The 11,936-nt window shown below is 42.6% G+C and overlaps 2 protein-coding genes and 1 pseudogene across 3 annotated transcripts in view; 1 reads left to right on the top strand and 2 right to left on the bottom strand.

Annotated features, from left to right (window-relative positions):
* Nucleotides 1-11,936, bottom strand: part of LOC146686914 (uncharacterized) — a 280,227-nt gene that overhangs the window by 163,931 nt on the left and 104,360 nt on the right. The gene's annotated exons all lie outside the window — the stretch shown is intronic.
* Nucleotides 1,289-4,077, top strand: LOC146686924 (uncharacterized; annotated as a pseudogene). Its single transcript, XR_014916569.1, has 2 exons — nucleotides 1,289-1,534; nucleotides 2,704-4,077. The product of XR_014916569.1 is annotated as an uncharacterized LOC146686924 (transcript).
* LOC146686923 (uncharacterized) lies at nucleotides 6,244-11,670 on the bottom strand. The gene is made up of 2 exons (XM_085440131.1): nucleotides 11,468-11,670; nucleotides 6,244-8,406 (listed from the first exon to the last, which is right to left on the bottom strand). Exons 1-2 carry the CDS (start codon nucleotides 11,595-11,597, stop codon nucleotides 7,388-7,390), a joined length of 1,149 nt encoding a protein of 382 aa, XP_085296257.1. The 5' UTR covers nucleotides 11,598-11,670; the 3' UTR covers nucleotides 6,244-7,387.

The following is an 11,936-nucleotide window of genomic DNA, read 5'->3' as shown; positions in this document are numbered from 1 at the left end:
CTCAGGCCCTCCAAGGTTTGGAGGCCTATCTCCCCCTACCACCACTTCCCCTGCCAGTGGCGGACCCCCTCAGACATCGGTGCGTTGGTGGTTCTTTGTGTCTGGGGATGGGCGTCCAGGTACACGCCGGCTCACTCCTTGGCGGCCGCTTATCGGGGCCTGGAGCCTGGGGCTTGCTCGGGCCACTTCGGAGGTGGGGTGCCCCCGGCCTCTCGGCCTGGGGCTCGGTCACTCAGGCACGGCTGGCTGCCGGCGGAGCTCACGGGCGCGTCACTGCAACTCCCCCTGGCTTCTGCTCCGCGGCTGCTGAATGAGCCCTCATCTGGGACTCTCCTCAGCTCTTTCTGGGACAGTGGCGCAGCTGCCCCTCTGTTGGTCTTCCTTGGTCTCTTGTGTTCTGGGGGCCTCTGGATGTCTGGAGTTTTGATCTCCTCCATACCTGCTTCATGCCCTGGAGGACGGGGCTGTGGCCCCCCCACACCCTCTAGCAGATCATTACATGAAGGAACCTTTTAAAAAACAAAAAACAAGCGCGTCCATGCTCACAGGTGTACACACGGGTGATCACACCCACAAACTACACCCTTTTTGGCTCCTACCTCAAAGCACACTGTGTTCTGTTGATCTTATGTGCTGCACAATAATGTTTAATATTTAGTATTTACTGTCATATTCCCATATATCATTGTGATGTTGTTTATTCTATTACTCTTCTTCTCTTCTGCTTGTTTTCTTTTTTCTTTCTCAGCAGGTGATCCAGGTGATTGATATATGCATTTTTTTTTCTCTGCCCGTTCTGTTGGTTTTTGTTTTTTGCCCTTCTCCCCCGTCCCTCTTCTCAGCTGTTTCTCTTTCCTTCTTTCTTTCTCCCCTTCTTTCCCCCAGTCAAGTCTGTCCCGTATTCAGTAAGTGAAAATAAAATAAACAATAAAAGGTGAATCAAATGGACCATTACGGCAAGGCTGGGATGGTCAATTTGGTAAAGTAAATCCGTTGGGCATCTTTCTTTGCCTTTAGACAACAATTCTGATGCAAAAGAGCCAAACGGGACAGGCAAAAAAAAAAAAATGGAAATGATGGCGGCCTGCGATTACTTACTTTCAATAACTGTGCCAGTACAAAAAATAAAAAACAATAATAAAATAATAAAAAACAACAATAATAACTATTATTATTATTATTATTATTATTATTATTATTATGTAAGAAATAACGTTTGGCAGTAATTTACCGAGAGCGGAACTTTAAAAAACGTCTCAGCTTCATTCAGAACCTTTAATGGTGCAGCACACAGCGGAAGCAGATTCAGCAGAATCCGGAACTGTAGAAGGACTTGTGCTGATCGTTTAATCGAAAGTAAAAATGTCCACAGTGGAGTTTCTGATAAACTTTGTCAACGAGCGGCTGTCTGCCGCCGTGGATGAAATTTTCACGGTGTTTGAAAACACGATCGTCAAATACGAGCAGGACATCGAGCGGCAGCGCAGGCTGCTGGAGAGCTTCTGGAAGCCGGAGATCAAGCTTCAGAGGATCGGTAGGCTAACCGGGATGAATGAGTGTGAGCCTGCGGGAGCTCCGAGCTCTTTATGTCATCCTCGCAGACCAAAGTAACAATAGTAATATTAATAATGATAACAATAATATGAGAAATGCGGAGTTAAAAGCAGACACCTTCAGCTTTTAGAAAGATCAGACTGAGGTCAGAGCAGCAGAGACGCTGACGGCTCAGCATGCCCACAGGCAGGTAACGTGGCTCCGGCTGGTTAGCGGTAGCGGGCTCCTCAGGTCTGTACACTTGTAGAAATCACCGTAACTCACCGCGTCTGTCACAGCTTCTAACGCCAGACTTGTAGTGATGATACAGCACAGCTGGGTGGTGTAGCTCAGCAGCTCACCTGCTAACCAGAAGGGTGGGGGTTCCCTCTGCTCCAGAGTGTCTGTGGGCAGGATGCTGAACCTGAGCTGCTGACTGTTGGATAGGTGCAGAAAAGTGTGTGTGACAGAATGGGTGAAGGAGACATGTTGTAGAGTAGAAAAGTGCCGATAAGATAAGATAGAACTTCATTAATCCCTCGGGTGGGTTCCTCTGGGAAATTCGATTTCCAAAAAAGCACAGCACCGACAGAAGTTACAGAGTTACAGAAGTTACAGAGTTACATTAGGACTTTTGTATTTTTGTGTGTGTTTGGTTTGTGAAATTGGATCAGAAGGAAACTAGTACCTGCACTTAGCTGATCTGTACTTGTACTCTGTGTACTGTATTAAATCTACTCTGCAGATACGTTATAACCAGATCTCTCTGAAACCCAAGTCACATCAGTTCCTCCTGTGAACTTCCAGCTACTTTTTCAACAAAGGTTTTGAATTAATCAGAAAATAATCACTATCATCTCAAAATAAAGACTCCCTGAAGCTCCTGGAGGGAGCTTGTCTGTTGGAATGGACGCAAGAGCATTTACAAAGATGTGGAAGAATATGTCAAACATGTTTACCTCTTAAAATTTCCCCAGCAGAGTAGGTAGGGAGGCAGAATAATGCCCTGGCATTTTATTTGCTTCTGACGGCTGGCACAGCTTATATGACACACGAGACGCGACCACAAGGTCTCAAACACCAACACAGAAGTTTAAATCACCTGCTAGGTCAGGATTGTACTCTGTGCTTATTTATGGACTGTTACTAACATTTATCTTGTCCCTGCAGACCACCCACAGCTCCACGTCACTGCAGCAGAGAAGGTTCTTCCTAAAAAGCGTCTCTGTAATCAGGAGAGGAACTGCAGCCTGAACCAGGAGGAACCAGGGCCTCCTCATGTTAAACAAAAACACAAGAAACTGTTGTCCAATCAGCAAGAACCAAAGCGTCCACAGATCAAAGAACAGCACAAACTCAGGAGGGAGGGAGTGCAGTCGGCACTGAAGCGTCACACCGAGAGCTTTGTGGTGACTCCTGTTTATGAGGAACATAGAGAACAGGAACCAAACGATGGCCAGATTCTCTTTCACAGCTCCCCAAACTGGAGTCTGATAGGAAGCAAGCACGTGAGGTCAGGATCAGCCGCAAACGTGGACGAGAAACAAAGAAGGAAGCGCAGAAGAAAGGCCAATGAAAGAAACTGTAGAAAACTCTCACACGTCCAAGAGTCAGCATAAAAAAGTCTGCAAAATGTGAAGTGGGTAAAAAAAACTTGTATGAAAAAGTCCCAAATGCTGAAGCTTCCCAGGATCCGCACACGTGAAGCTGCACACGTGTGACACATAGTTGTAGGTTGTAAACTGTCACTCCACACAAGAAGTTGTGTTCAAGCAAGATTTGCACTAAATGTCACAGAAATACAGCAAACGTGTGTTTCAGGCTGCAAGAAAGCTGCACGAATATCTTTGGGGAAAAATATGTTTCGAAGTCAGTCACAAGCATTTCATACGTTTCAAAGATTTTTATTTGCAAATAAACTGCTGAACGAGTCGGTGTTTGCAGAGACAACGTGTGCTGCAGCTCAGCTTCTGGGTCAAATCCTGATTGTTCCTGCTTTATCACAGCTCCAGGATCAGTTTGTGAGCTTCTGCTCTTCCACCTGCTTTTTAAGGTTTGACCAAACTAACTGTCAGTCGATGACCAGCTGAACATTTTCCAGCATATCACAAGAAAGTGATACCAAGTCGCTCGGAGGAGAATCAAATGAACATTTTGGATCTGTGACCAGGAAACTCCTGGGATTTACATACATTTGATTTATTTGGCAATAAAATTCTTTTAAACATGTGAAATGTTCCCGATGGTTCTCGATTACATCATAAAATCATGTAAAACAGCAAATTTGTGCCAGTAAAAAAAACCAAGTCTATAAATGCAGACTAACAGAGCGAGCTGTGAGGCCATCTTTGAGTTTCTCTGAGGTCCTGGAGGAAAAGCTTACACGTTTGCACCACGTGTGTAGTTCCTGATGTCAGTATTAGAAACAAATTGTAAATATTCCGTTCTTTTTTCTTTTGTTTTAATAAATGAGGTGAATTAAAGACCGAAGCTCTAAATTCTAAATGAGTTTGTTACTGAGTAACTGTGCATGTCCTTTCAGCTTTATTTTATTAATCATGTATAAATGCACTAGTTGTACATAGATTGATACGTCTGATGTTTTGAAGATGTTTTATCATCTTTTCATTGTTCAGGTTTTTTAAAGTGACACTCGAGTTCTGGACGTTTTCTTTAATAAATGATTCACAAACCAACAGTCGGCTCTCTGGGATCCTTCATCGCACTCGCGAGCGCTTAAGTCAGACATGGCGTCTCCTGCTGTTTCATCACTAAGCCCACACGTTTACAGATGTTTTGCTGTGGCCTCCATGTGAGAAACAGCTCATCGTTCGTTGGGCACTCAGCAGCTTCATTCTTCTGAAGCTCAGATTGAAATGTTGTTTTGACTAATAGACAGCAGGGGGCGCCTCCTCACATGCAAAAGGAAGCAAGAAAATGAACCTGCTCTTCTCTTGCCCTCTGACCTCAGTAAATCATTTCCTGATGAGTTTGTCACAGAAACTGTGCTCCTGTGAATTCTGTGGGAAGGGTTTCAGTCAGAACAGCGATTTAACGGCTCGCCTGAGGATCCACACCGGTGTGAAGCTGCATACTTGCAAAACATGCAGGAAGTGTCTCCAAAATCACTCGAGCGTAGCGAGCCACGTGAGAATCTACATGTGGGAGAAACTACATCTGGAAAAAAAATCTGAAGAGGTTCAGCTTCATGACGCCATTCGAGAGGAGAAGCTGTATTCTTGTTAACTGCGCGGGAAACGGTTCACTCAGAGCGGCAGCTTGAAGGTCCACATGAGGACTCGCATGGGCAGGAAGCCGTTTCCTGCGGGATGTGTGGGAAAAGTTTCAGAAGCAGCAGCAACCTGCCGGTCGACACGAGAACCACAGAGTGGAGAACGGGGAAGCTTCCAGGCGGGACGCCACAGAGCTGAAACATCAAATCACAGATGATGGAGAAATCATCTGTGACTGAAATGTCCATCACCCAGAGTCAGAGCGCTGTTAGAGGAGTTATGAATGCACCAACCCCGTGTTTGGGCTGGATATTAGTCTGATGACAGAAACCGGGTCAAGTGTCCTGACAACAGCTCAGTCTGTGGGCTGATCTAGTTTTTTCAGCTCTGAGCTGTTCTGTGTTTCACAAGACAACTGCAAAGAAATAAAGTCCTGTTTTTATTTATTGTTTTACTTACTTTGAACATAAAAGAACGATTCAGTTTCTTCCTCATCGTGATGAATAAATCATTTCATAGGTGCTGATGTCAATACTGGAAAAGTTCAGTCAGTGTATCTCTGTGAAAATACTGTCTTCAGTTTTTACAAAATATCTAAAATACATTTAAACATCATGCTGTTAACTTTTCTAATATTTAAAATGTCAGCAGCTCAGATTCTTGGTATAAAAATGAGACGTGACAAGAAAACGAACGAGGAACTGAGACCGTCGCTTATTGAAAAAGAAATCAGCGCCTTTTGTTAGATTCACGCACCCTGTTTGACACATGTGAAGAACTGGTGATATTCTTCCTGCCTTACAATGTGTAAGATTCATGAAACAAGGTCTGTGTGTGATTCAACCCACAACCCGAGGTTTTCATTACATGCTCATTATAAAAATGTCTTTTTCGTCACAGAGACCTTTCGTATTTCAGAACTGTCTCATGTACAGAGACCAAGCTGAACTTGAACTTTCACGGCCGGCCTGAGGGCGCCTTGGTGTTCCCCGAGACGAGCCGGAGGAGGTGGTGGTGGAGAGCGTGGTCTGGGCTTCTCTGCTGAGGCTGAGCCAGCCCCGGATAAGCAGAAGCGAATGGATGGATGGACATTTGACATGTTTTCTATGTTCTATTGTAATGTGACCTGTTTTTACATTTTACAGCCCATCCAGACTTTTAGGAATTTGTTTTAGTTTATGACTCACGTGATTTTCACTTACATTTAATCTTTTTGATCCGATTCTTCTGGCAGCAGAAAACCTTCACAGCAGTCAGACTTCATGTTTCTGTCATTAAAAACATTTACAGTCATGTCAGGGTAATAAAAAGACAGCTCTAAAGGTGTTTTCATATTTGTTTAATGCTGGTTTAAAATGCAGGCTGATGCTAATAATGCACAGCATCTTTCATTCTTTTTATTACTTTTAAATGTAATTTTGGGCTTTGACCAGCAGGAGGAACTAAACCCTGATAAAACAGAAACAGACAGGCTGACTACAATGTGCAAATTTTAATCAGGTGCCTCAGATGGAAACATAACGTAAAACCAAACAACATCATTTATATTTCATATAAAATCTGGAAAATTTCACACTTGACTCATAATCAGTTTTTCTGTACAATAGTTCAGTACGTTTAAATAAACCATGCAACACTCGTACTTTAAGTATTTTCAGAGTTACAGGCCCTCTAAGTACACAGAGGTGGGGTAAACCGTGGTCCTTATCAGTTCACCATGTTCTTCCAGCAGGTTCAGGAGAGAAACATTAACAGAGGTTTTCAAGTCCTTAATTTCAGATGAAACATTAACACCTCACACATTTAACAAGATCTTCTTCATTTTGACCTCCTTCACTCCTGCTGTGTAGCTTCAGTTACCCTTGCAATACAACAAAGTTATACAATTACTGCTATTATGACACCAGGTGATACTTGGAGTATAAATTACTGTTAGGTGAATGAACCTGAGTAACTGGTGCTAAAAGAATGATTGTTATCCAACGTCTACATCTAATATTGCCTCAGCTGCGTGTCCCAATCACAAACACTGCACACAGGAACAAGCTGAGACAACGTGCTCTGACATAAAACTATTTGAAACAGGAGCGATGTAACACAGAATGCAGTCATCTGAAAATCGTTTGAACGTTATATCTGCCTGCAGAAAGCACACTGACAACATTTCAAATGTTGTACAGGCCTCAGAGTACAACCCACTGAATCCATGACATCATCATACGCCCTTACAAACATCCACATTTCAATAAGACCCATTCAATAAAAACTGAAATGCACTTATTACAGATTCACCACATCTACTGGACAATTTGACAAAGATTGATTGTGCAGTCTGACACGCTGATCCAGGCCCAGGCAGCTTCATCGAACACAGCCTGCTATACATCGCTTAAAAACTGAAAGCTCTACTTAACGACTTCTGTTCCCAGACGTATTTTCCACTCAGACATTACAGGCCTGACTTTCCTCCTGAGAGTCTGTGGGCTGTTAAACTAACACTGAGTGAAACTCTTCCCACATGTCTGGCAGGACTCCTTCTCCTGCAAATTTATATTTTCATGTGTGCAGACACGTTACGACGATTGATGAAGCTTTTCCCACACTTTGCAAGAGTACGGTCTCTATCTATTGTGAATCCTCATGTGGACGTTCAAACCGCCGCTTTGAGTGAAACTTTTGCCACATATTGTACAAGAGTAGTCCTTCTGGCCTGTGTGGATCTTCATGTGTCGCAGCAAATGGCCACTCTGCCTGAAGCTGTTTCCACACAGTTTACAGGAATACGGTTTCTCGCCCGTGTGGATCGCCGTGTGCCGTTTGAACGCTGAAGCGTCAGAGAACTTTCTCCCACAGCTCTTACAGATGTGCGGTTTGTCACCCGTGTGGATTCTGCTGTGGACGGTCAAATCACTACTCTGACAGAAGGTTTTCCCACATATTTTGCAGGAATACGGCTTCTCTCCCGAGTGAATTAACGCATGCCGTTTCAACGCCGATGACTGAGAAAAGCTTTTCCCACAGGCATTACAAAGGTAGGGCTTCTCGCCTGTGTGGATTCTCATGTGAATCAACATTTTATCTCGAGCTCGGAAACCTCTCCCGCATGTTTCACAAGAAAACGGCTTCTCCTCTGCGATGCCACTTTGGTGATACTTCATTATATAAAGCTGATAGAACTCTTTCTCGCAGGTGCTGCAAGCGTACGGCTTCTCTGAGGTTCTGTGTTGGTTCCCGTCATCTTGAAAGTCCTTCCCACAAACGTCACATTTACTGACAGAGTCTAAACTGCTGTCACTGTTTCTGTGACGGCTCTGCTTTGGTTTCAGCTCTGCATTTCTAGTTGATCCTGAGGCTACATCAAAGCTTCCTTCGTTCAAGCTCTCAGTTTCAGGAGAGCTGGGAGAGAGGAGCTGATCACAGTTTGATTCTGACTCGCTGAGGTCACTGTCCTCATAAGCAGGAGTCACCATAAAAGTATCGATCTCCTCCTTTAGTAGGAGCTGCTTTCCCTCCTGACTGATGAAGAGTTCTTCCTCTTCCTCTTTGATTTGTGGAGGTTCTGGATCCTCCTGGTCCAGACTGGAGTTTCTCTCCTGGTTACAGAGCTCCTCTTCCTCATTCTGACTGACACACAGAAGATCTGAGGGGACAAACGGACACATGAAAAGTTCCTAGTGTGACGATTACGTTCTGGGGAATGTAACCACATGTTTTTAAACCAGCAGGGACAGTGTTTTTATCTTAGAGAGTTTTGAAATGTGTTCTGCTGCTCTTAATTTGAATATTTCTTTTTAGTTCTACTCACTTCCTCACAAGGATTTGCCCTTTGCTCAGCCCGCAGTGTGAGCAAGATTGTTGTTAATAACTTACCTGGTTAAATAAGGGTTACCCTTAGTATAAATTGGCATTACATGAAAGTACTGCATGTCCCCATTTTAAGTTCAGTTGGTCTGTCTTCCATACAAAACACAGATGTTTAGGATGTGAAGTCATAGTGGTTTTTTTTTTAAAATTCACATCCTGCCTCATTTTACCACCATACCATACCACCTTTATTTATAAAGCACTTTAACATAAAACCAGAGTTCACAAAATGCTGTACATGCTAAAAGCATAAGTAAAGAAAATTAAAATGAGATAAGATAAAATAAATAACTAAAAAACTAAAATAAATTGAAACATGTCAAAACAAATTGAGTCAACCCCTCTAATCAATGCCAAAGGCTTCAGCGAATAAATATGTTTTAAGAAGACTTTTAAATTCAGAGAGAGAAGAGGCCTGCCTAACATGCAAGGGCAGATCATTCCACAACTTTGGAGCAACTACAGCAAAAGCATGATCACCTTTAGATTTATACTTAGTTTTTGGTACCTTAAGGAGCTGCTGATTGGCGGACCTAAGGGAACGGGGAGGTGTATATGGTTGTAGTAGCTCCGAGAGGTAGGGGGGGGCCAGGCCATTAAGAGATTTAAAAGCAAATAAGAGAATTTTAAAAACAATCCTAAAATGTACAGGTAGCCAATGGAGTGAAATTAAAATTGGGGTAATGTGCTCAAACTTTTTTGTTCCAGTTAAAAGACGTGCTGCAGCATTTTGCACAACCTGCAGGCGCCTAATGGACGCATCACTAACCCCAAAATAAAGTGCGTTACAATAATCCAGCCTAGAAGTAACAAAGGCATGAATTACTGTCTGAAAATGCTGTTTCGATAAGATAGGCTTTATTTTGGCTAATTCCCTCAAATGAAAAAAGCTAGATCTTACAACAGCTCTGACCTGGCTTTCAAGTTTAAGATTTGCCTCTATTTTAACTCCCAGATTAGTGATGACTGGTTTAACATACATTTAACATTTTGTTTTTTAACAACTTTTAAACACAGAAATTCACAAGGAAAAAAAAAAAATCACGACGTGCTTTTAGTTTAAACAAATGATTTGTGTCGACAGACTTCAGGCCAAACATGCACCAAATGGGCAATACTACAGGACCACACCTGCTAATCTTTAAACCCAGGTGTTTACAGTCCCGCTGCCACAGCTGTAGAAATATCAAGCTTCTAGCCAAGCAGCCCTCAAACCAAACAACAGAATGTTTGGTTTGAAAGAGCTCACTGAATTTGAGCGTGGTGTTGTAAGAAGATGCCATCATTGCAACATGTCAGTTTGTGAAGTTTCTTCCTTCCTGGTTATTCAACAACCAACTGTTGATCAGATTACATAACACATAAGTCACCGATACTATTGCCTCCGTAAATGCAGAGCTCCAAACCAATTTCTTTATATTTAGATAGGAAATAGAAGGTGGGTACTGTGATCAGTAGAAACATGTGCAAACATATGTGGAATTAAAGTAAATAAGGCAGAAACAGAGTTTGCACAACACACGATTAAAGCAAAGATTCTGCACCGTATTAAATCAGAGTGTAATAAAAACTAAATGAATGCAGCATCTAATGATAATAGTAAAGTACGTAAGTATAAAGCAGCTCTTTGGAGGGGCTCCTTTTTTGCAACGCTACCTAAATCTTGTGCTATATTAATGTAATAATAAAATAATATCAATGAGAATATAAACTTAAAATTTAAACTAAAGTTAACTTAATAAATGTGCTCTGCTTAAATCACTCAAGTAGAAAACGAGCAGAGAAAAAGAAGGAACATTTCCTTTGCCTACATAGTAAGGGGTGTCAGGAAAATGAGTACAGTTGGAGGTTAAAGTGGATTTAAGCAGGCTGTGAAAGCCTAAAATTGGTTGTAGTGGCTCAGCTCAGGGAAAGACTCACCACTGCTGTTGAGAGCTGCAGTAGAATTTCTTTGTGAACAGGCTGTGATCAGCTGATCTAAGGTTTACTGCTTTTTGTGGATTTACACAACTGAATTTAACAAGCAGATGTTTCATGAGCTGTCCTGCTCCATCCTTTTGCATGGTTTAGAATCAGCTTGCTAAATTCACAAGACCTTCCCAAAAACAGACGCCATCTGGATGAGAGCAAATTCCCTCATCCATTCTCTGCTGCTCGTCTGTATATACCTTTCAGCAGTGATGGATTCTTTCCAGATGTGGATGCTGCCAGTTTCACAAGCACTGATTCATCTCCCTCCATACATCAGAGAGGCAAGCTTTTGAACTGAACACTGATGGCCATTCTCATCTTTAGTCTTGTGTTCAAATTAAATTACCATTCGACCAAAATGGTTTTCATTCTCCCTCGGTCCATTTTAAATGAGCTTTGGCAGCATTTCTGGATCACGCTACAGCAAACTGCTCACAGACATGATTTCTGGACGCTTTCCTGAGACCATGCTGTGATTTCCATGACAGCATCATTTCTGACCTGCTGCCAATTAAGCTAATTAGATACAAAATGTTCCTCCATCTGTTTCTTCTTAGTACCACCTCCATTTTCCAGCCTTTTCTTTCTCCCGTCCCAACTTTTCTTTGAGCTGTCAAAAATGATTTTGTCTTAAAATTGTTCATTTCTCAGTTTAAAGACTTGATGTGTTCTTTATGAATAAAATATGGGTTTATGGGATGTGCAGACTATTGCATTCTGGTTTTATTTACATTTTTCACAGCAGCCAGCTATTTGGGATTTGGGTTGTATGTAATTTGGCGTTTCTCTCTCTTTTTTTCTCTTTGGGGAAAAACCTGCAGCTCCCTGCTACCCCTGCTACCCTGCAACATGTCATCGTTTCTTACCGATTCTGTGTAACTTTATCTCAGGCTTCCAGCTGATGTCCAGCAGCTCCTCCTGACAGCGGACGAAGGTTCGCTCCACATCCGTCTGACAGAGTTCATGAGCCGGAGGAAAACACTGAGCTGAAGACATCCTACCTCCAGCAGCTAACGCTGCTAGCGCCTGCGCCGCTGCTGTTTACGACCCGAGTGTCACACTGTCGAGTTCCGGCAGAAGAGAAGGGAGTGAACTGTAGTTCCGCCCGTGTTTTATTGGAGCTCCACGCTGAGCTCCCACTTTTTAAAGGGATTCGGCCGTGAAAGTACATTTTATATTTCAGAAAATCAAGAAGTTTAAGGTTTAGAAAGAGCCAGCTGCGCCCATAAGAAAACATTTAATTAAAAATAATAAATAAGTAACTAAATAAATAAACAAAAATAAAGGAGAAACATCTGCGATCGTTTAACAGTGAGCTACTCATCCTATAATGCA

Source organism: Copadichromis virginalis, linkage group LG18, assembly GCF_057382275.1.
Source record: "Copadichromis virginalis isolate Kocher_CV1m ecotype Utaka linkage group LG18, C_Virginalis_male_GT1.1, whole genome shotgun sequence".
In the NCBI taxonomy this organism is placed as follows: Eukaryota; Metazoa; Chordata; class Actinopteri; order Cichliformes; family Cichlidae; genus Copadichromis; species Copadichromis virginalis.
This window is presented reverse-complemented; position numbering and strand designations above follow the sequence as displayed.

What these genes read in the sequence shown, in the direction of transcription:
- LOC146686923 (XM_085440131.1), bottom strand. Translation starts at nt 11,597, where the DNA reads ATGTCTTCAGCTCAGTGTTTTCCTCCGGCTCATGAACTCTGTCAGACG. An exon ending in GATAAAGTTACACAGAATCG is followed by an intron (nt 8,407 to 11,467) that starts GTAAGAAACGAT and finishes TTGTCCCCTCAG; the next exon opens with ATCTTCTGTGTGTCAGTCAG.